General features: G+C 36.0%; 1 protein-coding gene across 1 annotated transcript in view; it reads left to right on the forward strand.

Annotated features, from left to right (window-relative positions):
• ROBO2 (roundabout guidance receptor 2) overlaps window positions 1–24,079 on the forward strand; it is a 788,084-nt gene that overhangs the window by 545,115 nt on the left and 218,890 nt on the right. Inside the window, 1 exon segment of the mRNA XM_043994477.1 lies at window positions 20,185–20,323. Within this exon segment, the coding sequence (XP_043850412.1) occupies window positions 20,185–20,323 (139 nt within the window).

The raw sequence follows: 24,079 nt of genomic DNA on the forward strand, positions 1-24,079 counted from the left end.
AAGGTCAGGCATGAAAAGATGAGAGTCTCCACTGAGATGATGACAGTCTTAGAAGATGTTAATTGAATTCAAGAGAACTGATGAGATCACCAAGGAAGCAGCTTTGGGGGATCTCCACGGTTAGCAGATGTGACTTGGATGAATATCCAACAAAGGATACTAAGTAAGAAATAGTAAGAGAACCAGGAGAGAGCAATGTAATGAAATCCTAGGAAAAAAAGAAAAAGAAGAAGAAGAGTATCAATAAGAGGGTTGTTCACAACAAGAAGACCCAAAATCTAAAATAGTTTTAGAAAGAAATGTATTAGGTCATTTGGTAGAGGAGAGAAAATCAAAAAGTAGGTGTGGCTCCCTCTCCTTAAGGCTCTAAAAGATATATATTATATAGGATTTAGACAAGTCAAACCAAACTACAGAACCACCCTTACCCAGTAAAGCAATTTTGCCCTGAAGGCAAATTGAAAGCAAGGTAGATTGAGAAGGATATTCAATAAAATGTGGGCTAAGTCAAAACATAAACTTGGGTGGGTGCAGGTATGGGTGAGTTCTGAGTGTGGTAATTCAAAACAAGAATGATTTGGGTGGCTCCATGACCAGGGCAAACCCAAAATTCATTGCAGCCTTCTGGAGAATTCTAAGAGAATTGCTGGGATCAGGTGGCATTCTGAATGCAGACAACCTTTAATTACATAGGGTTGGATTTAAAGAGTATAATAATTGTTTCCAAACCATATAATAAATCAAAATAATAAATATATCAATATAATATTTTTTTTCCTGCAGGGTGATCAAAAGTATCAAAGGCTGCAGAAGCCAAGAAGGTTATTAGATTTGGCACTTAAAAGTTCATTGGGGGTGAAGCTAGGTCGCACAGTGGATAAAGCCCTAGATTCAGGAGTACATGAGTTCAGATCTGGCCTCAGACAGTTAACATTTACTAGCTGTGTGACCCTTGGCAAGTCACTTAACCCTCATTGCCCCACCAAAAAAAAAATTCATTGGTAGTTTTAGAGAGTAATTTAATTTGAGGCATGAGTTGTTTGTACACATGCAGTTTTTTGTGTGTTTAAATTCAAATGTAAGTGAAATTCTACTATGAAAATTTTTTTTAAAAATATTTTAGGAAAAAATGAAACTAAAAATACTTTTTCCATTTTAGTTTGACTCCCATAAATTAGGAATTTTTTTTGTTAGTTCCAGGCATGTTTCTTAATATCATTTGTGACTCAGATTTATTACCAGAAATATAATATGTATTAGGAAACTGATGATGAATCAGAAATACTTATGTAAGCATGAATAATGGCAATGAAACGATGACTAAAATAATCAGTTTTTTCCCCTATGTTTTCCTACAGTTAACTACATTTCTCCTATTAGTCATATTATTGAGGACATTAGTGTGTTTCTCCATTTTCCATGAATCTTTTAAGTTCCTGTTTTAGGGTTGTCTTAGGATATATATGATTATACGACTCTAACAGTTCAAAAGATATGGAGTTTGAAATGTTTAAGCTGTTTATGACCATAAATAAAATTATTACTAAAATAATGATAGATCAATTTATATTATTTATTCTTCCCCAATTTATATATGGAACATGGTTCTTGTCACTCAAAGCATGACTAATTAACACATTAGAACCTCAAGCAAAGGGCACCTTTGTACACCAAAAAATTGTAAAAACCTGACAACCCAAAAATTCCACATTGCATGGTTGCCTAATTAAAGCTTTTGAATAAGGAGATGGGGAAGGGGGAAACTTTTTTTCTGTCATCTTAAAATATATTACTAATATCAATTATAATCATTAGGGGACATAAAACTGACATGGGGAAATTATTGTCATAAGCATCATATAATTTTTAAAGAATATCACAAACCTTATTATCAGACAAGATGGAATGACTTCTGAACCTATTTATATGTTAGTTTTTAGGAACTTGTTGTGCTTTGTTCCCTAATGTGATATTTTTATTGCTAACTGTAGCTTTGATCCTAGGGAAATATTTCACTGAGTCTCTAATTTTAAATTTATTCTGCAAATTAAAGACCCCAGGCATCTTGAGATTTACATTTCTTATCACTCTTCCTTTAACATGGCTTACCTTAACACAATTTCTAGTTGCTCAGCTATTTTCTTAACTCAAAATTTCTTATCTTTCTAATTAAATTATATTTTTAAAGTACTTTTGAATTTCTTATGTATTCTTAAACTGTTCTACCTTTCTTATAAAGATATATATATATGAGAAAGTTCTGATATAGATATATATATTTCCCCCACCCAACCATATATGTGTGTATGTGTGTATAATTTTGCCCCTCTAGGAGAGAGAGAGAGAGAGAGAGATTTCCCTCTCTAGGATTATGCTGTTTAGCTAAAGTCATCAGAGACCACATGACCACATTTTTAGGATTCCTCTATAAAAGTGTGTTGTCATTGTGGTGTCTACATTGAAGACTTGTGGTTGGTAAAGAATATATTTCCAAAAATACATACTTGAGAAATCATCTAAGATAACTGGGTACACATAAAAGAAAGTTCCAGGATGTAATTATCTATGCCATTCACAAGGGTTTCATTGCCTCAAGTATTTAATTTTGCCACAATATAAAGTCAATTAGAACACCCCTGTTCCCCAGTCATTCTGGTTCACTGAAGGAATTTCTTTCTAAATATAAAATATTATAGGATTATAGACCTGCAGGTAGGAGGGAAGTTAAAAGGAATCTACTCCCATTTCCTCATATTTGAATTTAGAAATCCCATCTCAAAAAGGTTAAGCAACATGACAAAAGTTGATTTACCTCCCTGGGTCTCAGGTTCCTCAACCAAAAAGTGAGAGGATTGGACTAAATGATTTCTGGGATCCAATAGGACAACAATACAATGATTTTAAGATTCATATCTGAAAATTTTCTGAAATCCTTTCAAGAAAATAGAAGTTACTTTGCTCATGGTTTTGGAAAGACACATATTAAAGTGGAAAAGTACTTATCTAGACCTCTGTATATGTTTACTAATACATAAAACACTCAGGTATAGCTGGACAGCATTTATTTTACATTACTATTATATTATTTAAAAATAATTTATTTTTCTTATGTACTTAACCAAAGGAGGACTGGGAGTTAGAATATTTGGTAGTTGTGAGTCTTAAATTACAGTATAACCTCTCTGATCTTTTCCATAATGGAGAAAATGTGATATCTATCCTTGCAACTCAATTCAGTTGTTGTGAGGATCAAATGAAATAATAATATATGTGGAAGTGCTTTATGGTTAAAATTGCTACAAAATGCAAGATATCTTTTGTTTGTTTGTTTGTTTTGCAGGACAATGAGGTTAAGTGATTTGCCCAGGGTCACACATCTAGTAAGTGTCAAGTGTCTTTGGTCAGATTTGAACTCAGGTCCTCCTGAATCCATGACCAGTGCTTTATCCACTTTGCCACTTAGCTGCCCCCAAAATACAAGATATTTCTAAACTGCATTCAGGTTTTAAATGATTATTTGGATGGAGACTTGTAAGTTGTGACAACTAGAATTAAATCACCATACCTGCCCCCCATCCCCATGTGTGTGTGTATGTGGGGGCAACTCACTAGGAATTACTTATAAATTAGGAGCTTCAGCAAAAGTTTAGCATTTGGCTTTTATTAAAGCATATTAGAAGTTAGTATAGAGAGAGCACATGTCTCTAAAAGAATAGAAAAACCTAGCTCAGATCTATGCAGAAGAGAGAGAGAAAAAAACCTCCTTCACTTAGCAGCTCACACTTCCAAAGAGAGAGTGACCCGGTCCCTTCCACCAGAAGCCCTCTGTGGAGCTGGAAGAAGGGTGGTCCCCATACACAGCTTCAAGCTAATTGGCTGGTAGCATTCAAGCCCATTTATTGGCATGACTTAAAGGTGGTCCATGAATAGAGAAGCAACTTCTGGGATGCCAATTCCACCTTAGAAATCTCAGAAATGGCAAATGATTTCTTGGCAAGGGGCAGGGGCCCCTGGTTCTCGAATACCCCTCTGTGCTTCATGAAGAAACATCATTTCCTTGCATGAAGCAATAACATTACAGATTCTTATGACTAACAAAGTAAAGGGAATGAAAAAATAGAAAAGAAATTGACAGAAGCTAAAGGGGGCACTCCCCTTTAGCAAGTGGACATTATAAATAGTATATGCAATGGGGAAAAGGAAAAGAGGAAAGTGTCCATTTAAGTCTTTGAAAGTCTTATCTCAGATGGTTCTTGGGATGTCCTCTGGGTGTAGTTTTGGGGTGAAAGTCTTTCAGGTGTGGATGCTGATGATCAGCTAACAAGTCTCAGGTATAGAATTTAGGGTGTGGTTTTAAGGTCTCTCGGGTGTTTCAGATACTGATAATTAACTGGAAATTTCCTACAAAATTGATCTTAACACAACTTTAAATAGTTTTGCCAATAACCAAATCAAACAATGAGAATTCTCAAAAACATTGGAAAATTCAAAATTTTCTAGATATTTTATAATTATTGTCCAGTTGTTACACATAAAACATATAATAAAAACAAAAATTGAAACATTCAATAAAACTAAATATTACTACACTCCCCCATGTGAAGAATAAATTGAGAAGACAATTGTGATATTAAGAAAATATTTTATCTTTAGTTCATAACTTTTTGCATCATCTGCCTAATTATCCTCATGGCATTATGAGAAATTAAAAGATCCAATATAAATAGTAACAGATGTCAAGGCCAAATGCAACACTGTATTTATCATGACACCTGAAATAATTATGGGGTTACTATAAAAGAACAGAGGGAAAACTGAGTCAGGCTTCATCAGATGCATGGGATTGAGATTTCCACGACATCAGGCATTTAAGAGGGGGAATCGAAGTAAGGCGTAGAATGAGATGGCATAAACCAGCCATCCAGTGCTACATAGGGGAAAAATTAAACCAAGAGAATCCACCCTCACCTCTTGCCAATGGCCATTCTCTAGGCCTTTCTCAAGGCAGTGTACTGCCTAGACTTTGTTCGTGTCTTCCCTTCTGTGACAATTCAATGCCTGCTCTTATATGCATTCCTCTCGTGGATGGTTGGCATCTTGGCTACTTTGACCTGATAACTCAGAATAAAGGCAATTAATGTCTCACATGGTAAATTCTCATAACTCAAGTCTCATATGTATTTAACAACTGAGGAGAATGATGCCCACAAAAAATATGAATTTGCCTTGACTCAGAATATAATATACAATTATGCAATGATTCCAAGTGATAACTTTTTTAAGTGTACAATTACCTTTGTGAAAAATCAGAACTGATTTTAATACAGGTTAAAACACAACCTTAAAAGAATAAAAATATCTCTGAAAATATGCCCATATTATTAATTTCAAAATGTAGATACAATAGCATAAAAAAGAAACCCTTATGTAACATTTGAACTGACATTTTTTTCTTTGAGTAAATCTAGAACATTTTTATTTTGATATCTAAAATCCCCAAATTGCATATTTTTATCTTGCAAAATATGTCCCTGTTTATGGCAATAACAAATTTGATTGCATGAATATGAAAAGCTTTTGCAAATGTTCCTTTGTTTTACGTTTAGCAAAAATAATACTTCTAGAATTAATTTACACTTGCCATGGCAAACAATTTTCCAAGGAAATACTTTATAGAATTTGATCAAATAATCATCTGGAAAAACAAACAATTTAGAATATTTGAGAACAATACTTCCAGAATTAATATTGTACTATGAAATTAAAACCATCTTGCATTGGTTCAAAAATGGAGAGGTACATGAATGGAAGAAAATACACATGAAAGAATGAAAGACAATGAAATTCAATGGTCTACATGTGCTGGTACTGGTTTTACATGGGAACAATGGATCCAAGGGTCCTTCTCTCCTATTTTGATGGCAGTTGGAGTCATTAGCAATACCTGGAAAGGACCTTCTTAAGGTGCCTGAGTTCCACTAGTCTGCTGAAAATTTTTGATTTGTACAGTGTATCCTGGTCTCAAATCATGTAAGGAGAAGTTCAGTGGGCCACCCTGTACTGCTGCTCCTGCCTTGTGTAGTTCCCATAGCCTGGCTTGTAATTCCTGTATAGAGGAAGAGGAATCTCCCCCCACCAATACTGGGGAAAAAGGTTTTGCTTGGATAGTAGGATGACAAAAAGTATCTCATAAGGTGATATATGTAGTTCTCTTCTTGGCCTGCTATGCAGGTAAAACATCAGGCCACTTCAAATGAGTTTCAGTGCACAATTTGCCAGTCATGCTCTTAAGCTCTTTATTCATATGTTCCACCTGGCCTGACCTTTGTGGGTGGTAGGGTGTATGGAAATTTGGAGTTACTCCCAGGAAAGAGTAAATTTGGAGTAGAACAGAATCAGTAAAATGTGTGCCTTTGTCGGAATCAATGCGGGCTGGTGGGCCAAAGTAAGAGACTATTTCTTTGAGAAGAATTTTGGAAACAAATGTATACATGGCACTGGGACATGCAAAAACTTCTACCCAATGAGTGAGTTGATCAACTATAACAAAACAAAACTTATAACATCCCATATTAGGCAATGTGATATAATCAATTTGTAGATGTTCAAAAGGTATATATGCTAAAGGACATCCTCTATAAGCTTTAGCCCAGAAGGCATGTTGATTATAAGTCTGACAGGGCAAGAGGCATAAACCCTAGAGGCCAAAGTAATAACTCCAGGGGCAATCCAAACACTTTTTACTAAGTCCACCATTCCTTGTGTACCAAAGTGGCCTTTTCTGATGGTAGAAACTCTGGGGGAGAAGGGGTTTTTCCTCCAAAGTCACCCAGACCCCATTGACTTCTTTAACCTTGAATTTCTTTTTCCACTTTTCTACTTCAGACTTACCATAAGTAAGAGAAAGGGAAACATCATCATCAGAAGAAAGGTTAAATAAATGTTCAGGGGCTTCCAAAGCAGCAAGCTTAGCAACAGTGTCAGCTCATTATTTCCTTTTTGATATAGGGTCCCTTTTTCCCATATGACCAGGACAATGAACAATAACTAGAGAAAATGGGAGTTTTAAGGTAGATAGGAGATCTTTAATAAATTCTCCATTAGCAATAATTTTGCCAGCAGAGGTTAAAAATCCTCTATGCAGCTGTACCATTCCTACTGGCAGACACTGAATATGTATCTGGAATCAGTGTAACAGTAACACTTTTTCCTCTGGCTAGATAGAGAACAGTCTTTTGTGAGATCCAGAGGTTCAGCAGCCTGTGCCAAAGATGTGAAGGCAAAGAAGCTGCCCAGATAGTATCATAATCAGAAACTACAGCAGCACCAGTAAAGCAGGTTCCCTCACACATAAAAGATGAATCATCAGTATAGAAGATACAATCAGGGTTCTCTAAGGGTGTGTCAAAAAGATCATCACTAGGTTTCTCAGCTATGTCAACTAGGGAGGTACAGTCATGTAAAGTCTCTCCTGAGAATGGCAGGTCAGGAAGCAGCGTTCCTGGGTTAAGGACTGTACACCACTCTAAAGTTATTCTCTCATTTCCTAACAGGGTTATTTCATACCTAAGTGAGCCTTTGATCTGTAAAAGCCTGTACATTATGACACAGTAAGAGAGTCTCAACTTCATGAGGGCACTGCTTGATTAGAGAGTTACCTAAGACCAGATCAGAGCCTTTTTCTACCAAAAGAGCAGTAGCCACAACAGCCCAAAGCAAGGTGGCACTCCAGCAGCTGCAAAATAAAGTTGAGGAGGATAATAAGTTATTGGCCACTGAACAGGTCCTAATTTTTGAGTCAGGACCCTAGAGGCTACTCCTTTCTGTTCATGCACAAAAAGAGTAAAAGACTGTAATCTGGGAGTCCTAGTGCAGGTGCTGATAACAAGGTCCATTTTAATGCTGTTATAGCTGAAAGATGTTGGGATCCAGCTGTAAAGGTTCTGGGACATAATTTTTGGTTAGAGATATAACAGGCTTAGTCATTTCACCCAAAGAGGGTACCATTTTATGGAATACTGAACTGCTCCCAGAATAGCCCTTAACTGTTTCTTAGTAGAGGGAGCAGAAAGTTGTTGAATAGTCTGAACATGCTTAAGAGAGATGGATTGCATGCCAGCGGCTAAAACAAAACCCAAATATTCCACCTGAGGTAGACACCATTGTACTTTAGACTTAGGGACCTTATGGGCTTGTTTGTGCAACTCTAATAACAAATGGCACCTGTTTTTCTGTCAAATCTCATCATTAGGTATAGCCAGGAGTAGGTCATCTACATATTGAACTAAGGTGGAGCCTTTAAAAATAATGGAGGTTAAATATTCCTGCAAAATTTGAGAGAATAGTGTGGGACTGTCAACAAACTCCTGTGGGAGTCTCGTCCAAGTTACACTGTCTATTCTTCCAGGTGATGGCAAACAAGTATTGGAAATCCTGATGTACTGGTATTGAAAAGAAAGCAGAGCATAGATCTACCACTGTGAAGCACGTTGCCTCACACTGGATTGAGGAAATGATAGTAGCAGGGTTGGGCACTATTGGATGTCTAGGTATGACATAAGAGTTAATTGCTCACAGATCTTGTACAAAATGATAAACAGATTTGCCATCAGACCCAGGCTTGGGCTTCTTAACTGACAAAATGGGAGTATTACATGGGTAATGATGACATTTGACAATGATGCTTTGGTTTCTAAAAGCCTCAATTATAGAAGAAATTCCCTCGATGATTTCCCTTGATAAGGGATATTTTCAGAAAAGATGGTGGTGGGCCTCCTTTGGTCTTAATGGCAACAGACACAGCATATTTAGAGGAAGAAACCCACAAGGACTCAGAAATATCAGAAGGAATTTCAAATATATCCCTAACTGTTTACTGAGTGTCTGAGATCAAAATTGGCAGCAAGTAAACAGTGTCCTCTGGCAATTGCAGAGAAATGCCACCATCTGAGGAACAAGATATGGTTGCTCTAAATTTACAAAGGAGGTCAGGACCTAATAGATTTGCAGGAGAGTCGGCATACGTAGAAATGAATGTTCTACTGTTAATAGGCCCATAAATACCATCTGAGGGGTTAATTTTGCAGCCGTTTGAGTTTTCCCTGAGACTCCAACTACATTCAGAGATCCAATAGATGTTCATTCAGGGTCAGATTTGCTCACTAGAACTGATCTTGAGGCTCCTGTATTTAATAAACAATCATATTAAGCATCCCCAACCCTAAGGATTACATGGGGTTCATTATTCTGGGGAGGTGAATGCACTGGTACAAGAGAGTTAAAGATTTCTGGGTCTGGAAAGGTAAAGTCTTCAGTCTCTACTGTCCTTTCCCCTCCCCTACACCATCTGTATCTCTGTATCTCTCTAATCTGTACCCCTTTGAGAAGGCCTATAAGTGTTCTGATTCTGCCCCTCTATATCTCTCTGAAAGGGTCTATAACTGTTTTGACTCTGCCTCTCTGTCCACCCCTGAAAAGATCTATATCTATTTTGATTCTGCCTCTCTATACTTCTCTGATAGAAAATATATCTTTTTTGATTCTGTTCCCTTTGCATACTCCTACAGTACCACATTATGTGTCCCTGTCTATTGCAGTAATAGCAATATCTAGGGGGTTGATAGTGATACTGGGGTCGATAGTGATTCTCAACTGCCTGACCTTGCTGCCTTGTGGTTTCCTGTAATGGAGCTAAAATGTTCTGTGTGTTCCTTTCTATCCTTTCATTTCCTTCATAAATATAAGTTGCTATTTCTTATATTCTGTCAGTACTCAGGGCATTCCAACCTGGATACTGCCTTTCAAAATATTTCTGTATTTCTGGCAAGGACTGGTGCACAAAATTGGAACAGATAAAATGGACATCTTCAGCATCTAATGGGTCTAGTCTTGTATATTGTTTGGCACTCTTACACAGTTTGTCATAGAATCTATTAGGTTCTTGAACGGTATCTATAAATTTTTGCCAGTTATCAGTCTTAATAGCACAGGATTCCATTTTCTTCAACAAAGTTTCCCTTGCTTCCTGCAACTTATCAAAGTGCTCAAAGATATTGGGGTCCTATTTAGGTTCTTCTAAACGCCATTGAATAGTAATTTTTCCTGATGTTTCTAAGGAGTTTGTTGCAGCTAATATATCAGCTCTTTCCCCTGGAGATAATATAATTTCTATGAGATCAGTCACATCACCCCAAGTGGGCTGATATCCTCTGAAAATTGCTCTAAACTGATCGATAACATCTGTGGGATCCTCATCAAATTTAGGAATATTTTGTTTCCATGAACTCAAATCTTTTGGACCCAAGAGGTCTGAGCTTTACTAGAGTACCCTTTCATTCATGGGTGAAAATCTCTTGAAGAGGAAGAATTTTGGGCTTCTCTGTCTCCTCTAGATGTAAATTGTCTGTAGAGGAAATAGAGGGAGAGGAGATAGAAGCTGGGTCATTTGGCATTCTAGCCTGAGAAACAGGCTCAGATTCAAGCTAGGGCCTAGATCCTTCTTGTTTTGTATTCCCAGTATCATAATCCCTGCTTGCTCTGAACCAGACTTTTCACTAAAGTCAATGTTTAGGTGGCCAATGGGAAAGGATTCTTTGCAAATGCCTCAATGTTTGGAGATTAAATGACCCATGTTCAGGCTGTTCTTCCTCTAATATGCTATGCTACATAAAACATAGTTTGATAAACTTTCCTCTTGTCATGTTTGATTTCACTGTAAGTTTTCCCTCATCCCAATCCATGAGTAATTTTCCTAATGGGGAATCCTGGGGAATATCACTGGGTGTGCTCTTTCTAATCTTCTCTATGACCTTCAAAACTTTCCATATCACAAAACAAACAAAAAAAAATATTCATTAAATTCAAACTGACCAAGTGTTTGCATGATCTTTTCCCCAACTTGTCTGATTAGCCAGGCTAAAGTTAGACAAGGGATACTTAGGGAGTTAAAAAAAATTGAAAATTTAAAGGGAAAAGAAAAGCAGACACTTAGCACTACTTTGAAACTTAAAGGGACAGGTACATAGGAGAGAATTTCTTACCCAACTTAAAGATCAGAAGATTGAGGGGTTCAGCACTCCACTTCATGGGTCTCTAAAACTGTGATGAGTAGAACTAAATCATCTTATTTGCCCCCCTCCCCCAGTGTGTGTGTGTGTGTGGGGGCAACTTGCTAGGAATTACTTATAAATTAGGAGCTTCAACAACAGTGTAGGCTTTAAGTTTTTATTAAAGCATATTAGAAGTTACTACAGAGAGAGCACATGTCTCTAAAAGAATAGAAAATCCTAGCTCATATCTATGCAGGAGAGAGAGAGAAAAACCTCCTTCACCTAGCATCTCACACTTCCAAAGAGAGAGTGACCCATTCCCTTTGACCAGAAGCCCTCTGTGAAGCTGGAAGAAGGGCAGTCCCCACACAGCTCCAAGCTAATTGGCTGGTAGCATTCAAGACCATTGATTGGCATGACTTAAACGTGGTCCATTAATAAAGAAGCAACTTCCAGGATGACAATTCCACCTTAAAAACCTCAGAAAGTTCAAATGCGGGGACTCCTGGTTCTCACAAAGTTGCCCACTATTTTAACAATAACAAAAGGCATCTAATAAAATAAGTATTGAGAAGCTGTTAAAAAAACATGTAAATATAATTTTATCTTCATTATGTAGAGTATTTTACCTCAATTGGACAAAATTCTTAGCGCAGAGATATCTTAAGCTAATTAAAATTTACTTTTATGCTGTTAATATCCAATCATTTCATCTTTTTGGAGGGGTGCAGAAGGGTCAATAATTCACATTTAAAAGCTATCATAGCCTCCATAATTGACTATAGTACATGGACAATTAATTAAAAAAGAAAAGAAGTTTTTTGACTAGACCATGACTAGACCTTGGTTTTCTCAGATGAAATTATTACTTTGAATAACAATACCTGCTTGACAAACTAAAGTACAGAAGTCTTTGATTTGTAATAGTTAGCTCTGGTTTTTTCAAGTGTCTTTTCACATTATTGCTGAGCATTACACCCTTCTACAAATTCAAATCATTATAAGAAACAGCAAACTTTATAATGGCAAACAAAAAAAATTAAGAACTATTGAAGTTTTTTGGAAATAGCTGATGTGATACTGCCAATTTTGTAACCCTTGAACAAAACGTTTAGTCACTGTTTAAATTACTTCACAGTAACATGTATATAATTGAATAGCTTTGAAATGTTATAGGTGACTAAATTTTGAATTTATGAAATCTTTGTCAGTTTAAATATATTCCTTTTACATATTATTGAGAAAATTAAAATGTTTTATTATGCTACCATACTTAGGTACTTGAACATTTTAGCGAAAAATAAAGTTGTATTTTCAAAAGTTTGTATTTGTAACTGCAAAGATTTACTGCTGGAGAGCTGCTTGTTGCAGCACTTTATTGTCTCCAGAGTTATTAACCTCGTGAACAAGTTATGCAGGTAATTCAAATCCAGTCAATCTCAGGTAAGGAATTTGAATTGATGATGGCATGCTCTCTAATCACTCCATAGTTGTATAATTACAGATTGGGTTATTCAGAATATTTTCTTAATGATACACAAGCAGAAAACTACAAAAGAGATAACTTTCTTTTCAATTTATTGTCAGGCATGCATCATAAAAAGTGACAATATGGAAAAAAAGTGTTATTATTTTCACATGCCTGATAATATGTCTGAACTTTATCAATTTATTTTCCCCTTATGCTTCCAGTAGTTTGCAAAATTTGATACTAGATAATATAATATTGACTTTTAAAGAACATTTCATGAAGATTAACCTGTATAACTATTAGGAAGCTATCAGTGAGATTTTATTCAAGTGAAAGGAATAATAACTTTTCTAAGTACCCCTTTGTTTATACCTATAGGCAGCTACTGTCAACCTATTTAATAGCCCATATGCAGTGTTTTTTTTCTTTTCACTTAACTCTGCTTAACTTTGTATTTGTTCATACGTTTGCATATGCAAAACATTTTAAATAAAAATGTATTTGCATATATTTAACCTCTTTAATCTGGAACAAAGAGTTCAGGTACTTCATATATATGATACATCATCCCAGAAATAGCTGTACTTAGGAAAATATGAATGATTTATCCCCAGAAGTTGGCATTTCCTCATCATAATTTTTAAAATAAACTTTAGACACTTTAGCATATCATTTTACTATAGGAATTTCTTATTTCCTTCAATAAAACACAAAATTTTAAATGAAGTCATGTTTCTCAAATCTCATTTTAATATATCAAGTGATTTTCATTTGGGTCATTATTTTAACATCTATGTCTCTGTCAAAGTGTATTTTTTCCCTGAAAATTCAGGAACTACCTAGCAAACCTTTAATATCTCTAATTGTCTGGAGTTGTTTTCAATTCATTTAAGCATTTATCTACGTTTGAGCAGAAGAGAATAGAAATAGTCCATAACTAATTTCTTGGCCTTAGTCACAATAGTATCAAACTAACATGTTTCTTGTTTCTCTCCTTCCAGCTTCTTATATCCCCATCCTCCTTGTTAATCAGCTTCTTACTTACCATATGATAAAATGCTATGGGTTTTGCACTCGGCTAGTCTCTGTATTCTTCTCTTGGCCTATTGTTCAGCTGGGAATTTAGTCCTTTCCCTGCCATGGATTTAACAGGTCCTAGAATTATATTACAGATCAGGCTAGTCTAAAAGCTCCAAGCAGTCCCTATGGCACAGGTACCCAGGCGTTGAATTGATCTCTGATCAATGAATGAATGGCTAATCCTAATTCTTGTGATGAGATCACACATATTGCAAGGAACTGTCCCCTACATGTAGCAAAAGGGTGTTGTTTTGTGGATCAAAGGGAGGAAAATTAGACACCTCCAGCCTTTTCTTCCCACACCTTTTTTCCAAAAGATTTTAATTCTTGACAAGAAGGAAAGCAGTAGTTAAGAGCCAACAGAAGTTTTGTCATTCTACTCTCAGAGAAAAGACATACCTGGCTAGAATTAATTCCTAACTTTTTCCTTAATATTATCAATCTGAGGGATTTGAGTTTCAGTTTCAAACTGACTTCTGATTGTTATTTCAACTGGGAAGAAGGGAGGACCCCAAGGTTTTCCTTCTACTGAACACACACAGCACTTATCAAACAAGCTCACTTATCCAAATTGGTAGTAAGAAATCAGAGGAAGTATACAAAACACCACACAGAATGAAGGAGTTCTCACTTGAAGTAAGGTAACAGCCAAATCAAGAGAAAAACAGAGACAAAGACAGAGAGATAGAGGCAGAGACAGAGAGACAGAGAAAAAGAGAGACACAGAGAGAGAAAGAGAAAGAGACCTAGATTTTATCCAAGGGATATTTCCTCGGAGTCTGTACCATAGCAAGCTGGAGATAGGGAAATCTTTTCTCATGTCTTCTTGGGCCCTTTTCCTTAGAGCAAACTATAGTATTGGCCTCATCCATCTTTCCTCTTCAAGTTGGAATTGCCTGAAGCCAGAAGAGAACTTGAAGAAAACTGAAGAGACTGAAGAGCTCTCCTCTCACTTTTGCTAACCCTGCCCTACCACCAATGCATGAGTGGGACATTGATCTCAAACAATTTGGAAAGAGTCCCATACCAACGGACTTTGTGACTGGGGTTACAGTATCTTGACAGGCCATACTACAATTTGGCTTCAGGTTCTTCATTACTGGAACTCAATCTGGCTTGTGACTCCTCTGTTAAGAATTCTATCTAACTTAAGGTCCATTTGCCAGAAATTGATTAGGATTCCTTGTTGTAGGCCTTTACCCCAATCTACATCTCTATTTCTGCTGCCTTCACTAGTGAGAGTCTGTCAGGTTCTTTGTGCAGTTTTAGACTTGATGGAGAAAATTAATTCTCATTCTTTTGTTATTTTTATCATTTGTTTTTATGGGTCCCTTTCACATGTTTGGTGGGGTTTAGGGAGAGCTAGGATCCTCTCTCAGCTTTCATATTGCCATTTTAACTAGAAGTCCTGGGAAATCATAGATTTAAATAATTGAAGTTATTTACTGCTTATGTTTGTGCTGTACAAATATCATAAAATAGTGTTTTTAATTTATAGATTTTGTGTGATGTCAAATTATTTGTTAGATACATTATATAATTCAACAAAATAATAATGAAGCTTGTAGTATATAAAGAGAAATGAAGTATAAATGAAGGAAGCATACCATTGCAAGGTGTCAAACTATATTATAAAGCAGTATCATTTGGTACTAATAAGCAATAGAAAAGTATCTTAGTGGAATAGACCAGATTAGCAAGAAATAAAAATAAATGAAACAGTTACCAAATGTTAAATCAACCCAGTAACATAAATTATTAGATCAGATGTTCCCTTTTTGATAATAATGATTGGAAAAAATATATGATGCAAATTTTCAGAAATTTAGTTTAGGTTGATGGTTACGTATGACACACTATAATAAATATAAAATTCATACATGGTTTTTTTAAAAAGTTGAACAATAAAAATTAAATCAAGAACTTTTCACAATGAAAATTAGAATGAGAATGCTTAACTATAGAATAGAATAGTTCATATAAAATGAAATATACAAAACATACAATATTGACTGTAAAAAACTAAAAAGCTTTATACATAAATAAAATCAATAAGTATAGAAGAGAAATTATAAGAGAAAGATATTTGTATTTTTATCACTGAAAAGTGTATCTTATTTAAACTATACATGAAATTGACTTATCTATTATACTGAGAATCATTCCACAGTTAATAGGTGGACAAATGAAATGAACAAGTTTCCAAAAAAGAAATTCAAACTATAAATTAAAATATTAAAATATTTTAAATCATTAATTGGAAGGTAAATGCAAGTTAGTAAATCCGAGTCTTTGCTTATATTATGCAAATTGACAAAGCTGACCAAAAATGCGACCAGTAATTGTATATGAACTATGAGAAAGAAATACACTGTTGACTAAGCTATAAAGTGAGGCAACAATTCTGGAATAAAGAAAAGTGATTAAACTGTCCATATTCTATAATCCATCAATTTCACAAAGGTCAAATATTTATAATAGCATTCTTTATGGAGCTGGAAATAAAATAAGGAGTCTTTTGATTAAGGAATACCAAAACAACAACAAAAAACATCAATACAAATATAATTGTGTAGTAAGAAATGAAGAATATTAATAATTCAGGAAATATAGGAAAATAAGTTTAAACTAAGATGAACCAACAGAAAAAGATAGATAGATAGATAGATGATAGATAGATAATATTAATTAAAAGATCAGTAAAAGAAAATTTACCTTTGAAGAAATGAAAAATAGTGCAAGGGACAATTATAAGGACCTATACTAGGATTGGGGCATGTAGAAAAGAGCAGCCAATTGCAAGGGATATATTAGATAAAGAAGATACAGAGTTGTGTAACTATATAGACATAATAGATTATTTTTCATCTGAAAGAAAGAGGGAATCCAAAAATATAGGAAAGTCATGGTAAAAGTTGAATTTATTTATTTTTGTAAAGTTATTTAACAAAAATCTATTTTCTCTGTCTTCTATGTCTCTTCCCCCATACAATTAGGGCGGGGGGGGTGTGATAACTGTAACAAAAATATTCACATTAATCATGTATGTATATATGTAATGTAATATTTATGTATATGCATTGTGTGTATATATATATATATACACACACACACATATATAGGTTAAGTATGATGTGATAGATGAGAAGGGAATACAGAAAAGAGGTCAAAAATGGGAGATTTACCTTTAGGAGTTATGTTTAGCCCAGTTATAGTTTGAACTATGGAAATGAATGAAACTTTCAAAGGATGGTGCCGAATGAAAAGAAAAGAGGGTTGACAACAGAACCTTTGGCAACACCTTATACAAAGGGTTGAGAAGAGGGTAAAAAGGGAAGGAGACAGAGAAGGATGAATTATAAAGATTAGAGAACCAAGAAAATGTGATGTTTTTGAAACCAAAGTAGGAGAAAGTATGTAGAAGACGAAGTTGAGTATTCACTATGGAGTAGCAGTTGCCTTAATTTTCAAGCAATGAAAAAATACCAGACCACTGAATTTAGCTCTTGATCATTGCTAACCTTTGATTGAGCTGTTTGGGTAGAGTGAATGATAAAAGCCAAATTACAAGAAATTAAGCATATTTCATATCAAACATTTCTAATTGGTAGGCATCAATTGTAGACTATTTTTAAAAGAAATTTGGTGGAAGAATGTGATTTAGGATCATAGCAGGATTAAATAGAATGGATTGGGTAAAGCTACTTTAACAAATATGTAGATGTAAGCATATTTGTAAGTTGATAGGAATATACTAGTAAAGAAAAAGAGAAATTGGAGATACATGAAATAAACAAGATACATATATGAACAAAGTTCTGCAAGAGGGGAGAATGAATGGAATTAAGAATGTAGGGCAATTGTTAGTAAGGAATAGGAATAACTTTTCTTCTGGGGAAGGTTTGAAGGGTATTAAGAAGGGGCCAGAAGGATCGATCTCCTATCAACTGGCCTCAATCTTTTCAATAAATTAAGTTAATAGTCTGTCTTTTGTGTATATGTATGATGTATTATGGGTGTAGGATCATGGTCAAGTGATGATTGTGTATAGAAGAAATGAAGTGACATTAGAGACTTGAGAACAGATTAAAAGGCTTAGTATAGGCTTTTGTGGGTATTGAAATAAGTAGTCAATTAGAGGTAAATAAAACTACTTCCAAGATGTGATAAATGGAAGTAAGGAGAGTCCAAATGAGATTATGCACCATAAATTTATAGTGGATAGAATAATTTCACTTTTGTTATTCTAGCTATGTTCAGAAACTCAGAAGCAAAAGTAAAGATATCAGATGCAGGGCATTACTCATAGTTAATACCCAAAGTCCTTAAAGAATTGTAGAGTCTTAAAATGGAGTTGAACTAACTCTAACTAACTAACTCCTGATGCTTTCTTAGATCCTGAAAACAACAACAACAACAACAACCACCACAACAACAACAAAAACAGAATGAATGTGTTCACATCCTAGTAACTTAGGGAAAATGATAGCATGTATGGTTGAAACTGAGAAAATGAAGTATAAAGGTTTAAATATATTCATAAAAAGAGATGCACAGTCAAAGATGAGGCAGCATGGTGTAGTAGTATAGCACTGGACTTCCAAATCAGGAAGACATCTAATGCCCTTTCCTTTTTTCCAGCCCCGAAACTATGATCTTATGAAGGTTACTGAGGACACCTCTTTCTTCTAAGTATTATTTTTCTCTTCCAATATGAGATCTTGGGCATCTCCATATCTCTGTGACTTGGAGACAAATGAAAATAAGCAGCTTTTAGTGACAATTCACACTCAAAATATCAGGTTGATGACATAGAAAATAAACTATTAAGTCAAGGGAAGAATTCATGGATTTTGGAGAATACAAGCCTCAATTTTTGTATGTATAAATAATGCAGAGAAGTATGAAAAGATGAAGTTCATGGAAAAATCCAGTAGGTTTTCAGAGACAACCATAGAAAAGAATAGTGGAAGAAAATAAAGCAAAATAAAAACTAAGTTAAAAAAAGGAATACTTTGAGCAGTTTGGAGATGGGGGTGAGAGGCAGAATCTTGGAAAACATGTAGCATAGTAAGCAACTAGCAATCATGTGGAAAGTGGCAATCTGATGTAAATTGTTATAAGGAGTGTTGTGTTCATGCCAAATCATATTTTTTCAACATTAGACTCTGTTGAAACACAACTGTAGATATTTATTTGTGTTGCCTTTCTTTGCTGCCCAAGCAGTTTAAACTATGTGCTGCTACAGAGCCACCATAGTCAATTGGGGGATCAGGGAAAGGCAATACTGCTATTTCATATCTCATATCTATGTATTTTGTAGCCATAATACTATTAGGTCTTCATGATAGGAATTAAAAAGCTTTCTTCCATATAATTCAGATCAGTTTTCCAAGGATGTATAAACTCATTATAGATACTATAATGTAAAGTGTAGTTGAACTATAGAAAAGACTTACAAAAGGTGCTCTAAGAAAATAGTTGATGGAGAGAACACTATCAGGCAGGAAAATCAGGAAAGGATTCATGAAAGAGGTGGCATCTAATCTGAAATTAAATATGTTTTGATTTGAAAAAGGAGGACCATAACAATAGCTTTCTTTTATATATTTCTTTGTGTTTTACTGAGTTCCATATATTTGTCATTTTGTTTGACTCTCACAAAAACTCTGTGATTTTATTATATTATTATTCCTATTTTATCAGGCAAGAAAACAGAGCCACAGAGAGGTAAAATGACTTGCCCATTATCATAAAGCTAATAAGTATCTGAAGATGAGTTTTGAAAGCACATCTTCCATAATGCAAGAATAGCACACTGTGCAGCCTTTCTAGGTGAAATAGAATTGTGAGACCAATGCATTTTTACATCTCTCTAAAAAGAGAAAACAAGTAGATCAGTTAAGAGACTATGGAGGGGCATCTAGGTGGCCCAGGGGATAAAGCACCAGCCTTGGATTCAGGAGAAACTGAGTTTAATTCCAACCTCAGACACTGGATACTTACTAGCTGTGTGACCATGGGCAAGTCACTTAACTCTCATTGCCCTACAAAGAGAGAGAGAGAGAGAGAGAGAGAGAGAGAGAGAGAGAGAGAGAGAGAGCATGAAAATAGTGCAGTGAAGAGATTATAATGTCTTGTTTAAGTAGAAAGGAGAAGGATAAAAGAAATATTACAGATATAAAATCAATGATATTTTACATCTGATTGGATTGCAATTTGAGGGAAAAGGTGCAAAAAGTATTAAAAATAACACTAAGATTTTAAAGCTTGGTGATTGGAAGGAGAGTGATACCTTCCAGACATTCAGAAGGAAACCTATAGCAGGCATATAGAAATTCAGGCCTAGTTTTCTGGGAAAAGCCTGGAGACATTGATATGGATTTATAAAAATCAATTCCCTGTGGATGCTTATTGAATGATGCATGTAAATGACATTATCAAGGCGAAATATATGAGATGTGAAAAGGGTCTAGAAAAACTTATACATGGATGCCCACACTTAGGACAGGGAAAGTATAATAAACTGTTTACACAAGATATTCACAAGAATTCACTTTAAAACCTTTTTTCCCACCCCCCAAGAGCGACCCACTTTCCTCAGACGGCCAATTAACCAAGTGATACTGGAAGAAGAAGCTGTTGAATTTCGATGTCAGGTCCAGGGAGATCCTCAACCAACTGTAAGATGGAAGAAGGATGAAACAGACTTACCAAGAGGAAGGTAAGTGATCTCCAAACTGAAAACTGATTTGGCTGTGTGTCTATGATTATATAATGATAGAATCCCAGAATATTAGGTCACTAAGAATAATAGGGGGAAGCTAGGTGGCAGAGTGGATAAAGCACAGGCCCTGGATTCAGAAGGACATGAGTTCAAATCCAGCCTCAGGCACTTGACACTAGCTGTGTGACCCTGGGCAAGTCACTTGACCCTCATAGCCCCACCCCAAAAAAATTAAAAAAAAAAAAGAATAGATGAACCAAATGAGAATAACCAGGTCATTCTCAATAAACAAGTCCATCAATAACCAATACTAGTGAGAGTAAGGTTGAAACAATTTTTACCCCTCCCTTTTTCCCTCTATTGTAATAGGATTTTTGCACATCTTCATATGATATATTTAACCCCATTCCACCTCCCCTTTCCTCTTCTCCCCATAAACTCCCTTTTTCACCCGTTAATTTTCTTTATATCATAACATTAAAGAAAATTTATATTCCTACTCTCTGTGTATAATCCTTCTATCTGCCCAAATATGTGTAGAGTTCTCAAGAGTTATAATTATTATTTTCCCATGTAGGGATGTAAATAGTTTAACCTTATTGAGTATCCATTTTTCCCCTTCTTTACCTTTTTAAACTTTTCTTGAGTCTTGTATGTTAAGATTGAATTTTCTATTCAGTTCTGGTCTTTTCATCAGGAAACCTTGAAAGTCCCCAATTTCATTGAATGTCCATCTTTTCCCCTGAAAGAGAATACACAGTTTTTCTGGATAATAGATTATTGGCTGCAATCCAAGCTCATTTGCCTTCTGGAATATCATATTCCAAGCCTTGTGATCCTTTAACGTTAAAGCTGCCAGGTCCAAGCAATCCTGACTGTGGCTCCATGATATTTAAATTGCTTCTTTCTGGCTGCTTGCAGTATTTTCTCCTTCACCTGATAATTCTGGAATTTGGCTACAATATTCCTTGGAGTTTTCCTTTTGGGGACTCTTTCAGGAGGTGATTGGTGGATTCTTTCAGTGATGATTTCATCCTCTGATTCTATAATAACAGGGCAGTTCTCCTTAATAATTTCCTGGAATATGATGTCTAGATTCTTTTTCTGATCATGGCTTTCAGGCAGTCCAATGATTTTCAAATTGTCTCTCCTGCATCTATTTTCCAGTTCAGTTGTTTTTCCAATGAGGTATTTTCACATTTGACTGATTCCTGGTATCTCATCAAGTCATTATCTTCCAACTGTCCAATTTTAATTTTTAAGGCATTGTTTTCTTCATTGAGATAACGCACCTTTTTTTTCCCCATTTGGCCAAATGAATTTTTTAAGGAATTGTTTTCTTCAGTCAAATTTGTGCTTCCTTTCCCAAGCTGCTGATACTTTTTTCATAATTTTCTTGTGTTGCTTTCATTTCTCTCCCCATTTTTTCTTCTACCTCTCTCAATTGTTTTTTAAAATCCTATTTGAGGGGGCAGCTAGGTGGTGCAGTGGATGGAGCACTGGCCTTGGATTCAGGAGGACCTGAGTTCAAGTCCAGCCTCAGACACTTGACACTTAACTAGCTGTGTGACCCTGGGCAAGTCACTTAACCCTCATTGCCCTGCAAAAAAAAAATCCTATTTGAGCTCCTCCAAGAAGGCTTTTTGTTCTTGACACCAATTACAAAGAAGGTCATGGCCTAATAGGTTTGCAGGAGAGTCAGGTATAAGTAGGAATGAATGTTCTAGTGTTAATGGACCCAGATTCACCATGCAAGGGGTTAATTTTGCAATGGATTGGGCTTTTCCTGAAATGCCCACTAAATTTAGAGATCCAATAGGTGTATATAATAACAGAATACAAAAAGAAAAACAAGAAAATGAAACTGTTCATTCAAAGTCTTTGAGATCTTGTCTTCTTGTAGTGGTGAGATGGGAAAACTTGACTCTGGTCTGGACTCTGGTTGTCTCTTGACCCACTTCTTTAGCTGCTGAACTGCTCCTTTATATAATACAGAATTGAGGCAGTTATGCAATCTATAACACTTCTTACCACCATGTGTCTGGATCAAGGCCAAATATAATAATGTGTCCATGACACCTGAAAATGTTATGGAAGAGTTACCATACCGCATCTCATGGTTCCAAGACGTCCAGCAATTGTGACAGGTGGATGGATTTTGACCATGCCATCAGACTGAGTGAAAGAAAAAGGAAACAAGTTCGGTTAAACTAGGTGCATGTGTTGGAGCTTCCATGACACAAGGCTATTTTAGGAGGGAGAGAGGAAGAAACTGGACCATGTCCAGCAATTTTGGTCTACATAGTCACCATCATAAGCAAACTATGGGGTTACATGTACCCGTCTCTCCTCCTCTTGTACATATATTCTCTCCAGACAGGACATTATAAATTTTGCCTTGTTATAATTGATCAACTCACTCAGTGGGTGGATGCATTTCCCAGTCCCCAAGCCATAGCTGCCTTTGTTGCCAAGACTCTCCTTAAAGAGATAGTTCCTCGCTTTGGCCCACCAGTCCCCATTGATTCTGACAAAGGCATACATTTTACTGATTGAGTTTTATCCCAGATCTACTCTTTCTTGGGAGTAAGTCCAAAATTTCATACACCCTGGCACCCACAAAGTTCAGGTCAGGTTAAACATATGAATAAAGAGCTTAAGAGCATGATTGGTAAAATAGGTTCTGAAATCTATTTGAAATGGCCTAATGTTCTACCATTGGCATTATTCTATCTACACAGTAGTCCAAGAGGAGAACTTCATATATCTCCTTATGAGATGCTTTTTGGTCACCCTCCTATCCAAGCTAAAACTTTTTCCCCAGTTTATACATCACTGGTGGGAGGTGATACTTCTGTTGCCTCCTATATACAGGAATTACAAACTAGGCTTAGTGAACTCCATGAGGCAGGAGTTGCTGTACAAGCTGGTCCTTTAGATTTTTCCTTGCATGATTTAAGTCCTGGAGACAATGTATGTATTAAGACCTTTCAGCAATCCAGTTGGACCCAGCCCACTTGGAAGAGAACTGTTCAGGTATTATTGACAACTCCTACTGCTATTAAAATTGGAGAAAAAGAATCTTGGATTCATTGTTCTCATGTAAAGCCTGCACCATTTATAGGTAAAGAAATTTTAAATGAAGCTCAAGCAGATGCTAAAGAACAAAAAACTCTAATGTGTAGGCGATTTGAGAGTATTGTCATCATCTAAGTTTGTGTTTGCCTCTTCCCTGATGACACAGAAGCTCTCAATGGTAAGAACTCTTTTTCGTTTCTCACTCACATTGCAGCTTATTTTTTTTTTAAGTTGATTTCTGCTCTGGGGGCACCAGGTTCCTGTTTCAGGCTTCTTGTGCTGGGGTATAGGGACTGTGTCACTGGCTTTCTACACTGATTTCTCACCACCCTGGGCTTGCTCCCAGCACAAGCTGGGATGGTTAGGCCTGGTCGGGTCTGTCCTGTGGGTGGCCCTCTAGCTGGCAACCAGCCATCTCAGCTGGTGCAGGTGGGTTTCGCCAGTGTTCTGCTGTGCCACCAGCTTGTTGAGCCAGGATCCAGGGGCCTCATTTGCTTGGCTGTGGCCTACAGCTTCCTGCTGACTTGCCCTGACCCCCTCCATTCTGTGCTGTGCTGTACCTCCCTTTTGCCTGAGTGAGACCAGCCTTTTCTGAAGTCTTCTAAATTATCTCTGGTTGGAAGACAGTATTTCTCTGTCTCTTTGCAGGTTCTGTAGTTTCAGAATCTGTCTAGA

This window comes from Dromiciops gliroides, chromosome 3 (genome assembly GCF_019393635.1).
Source record: "Dromiciops gliroides isolate mDroGli1 chromosome 3, mDroGli1.pri, whole genome shotgun sequence".
Lineage (NCBI taxonomy): Eukaryota > Metazoa > Chordata > Mammalia > Microbiotheria > Microbiotheriidae > Dromiciops > Dromiciops gliroides.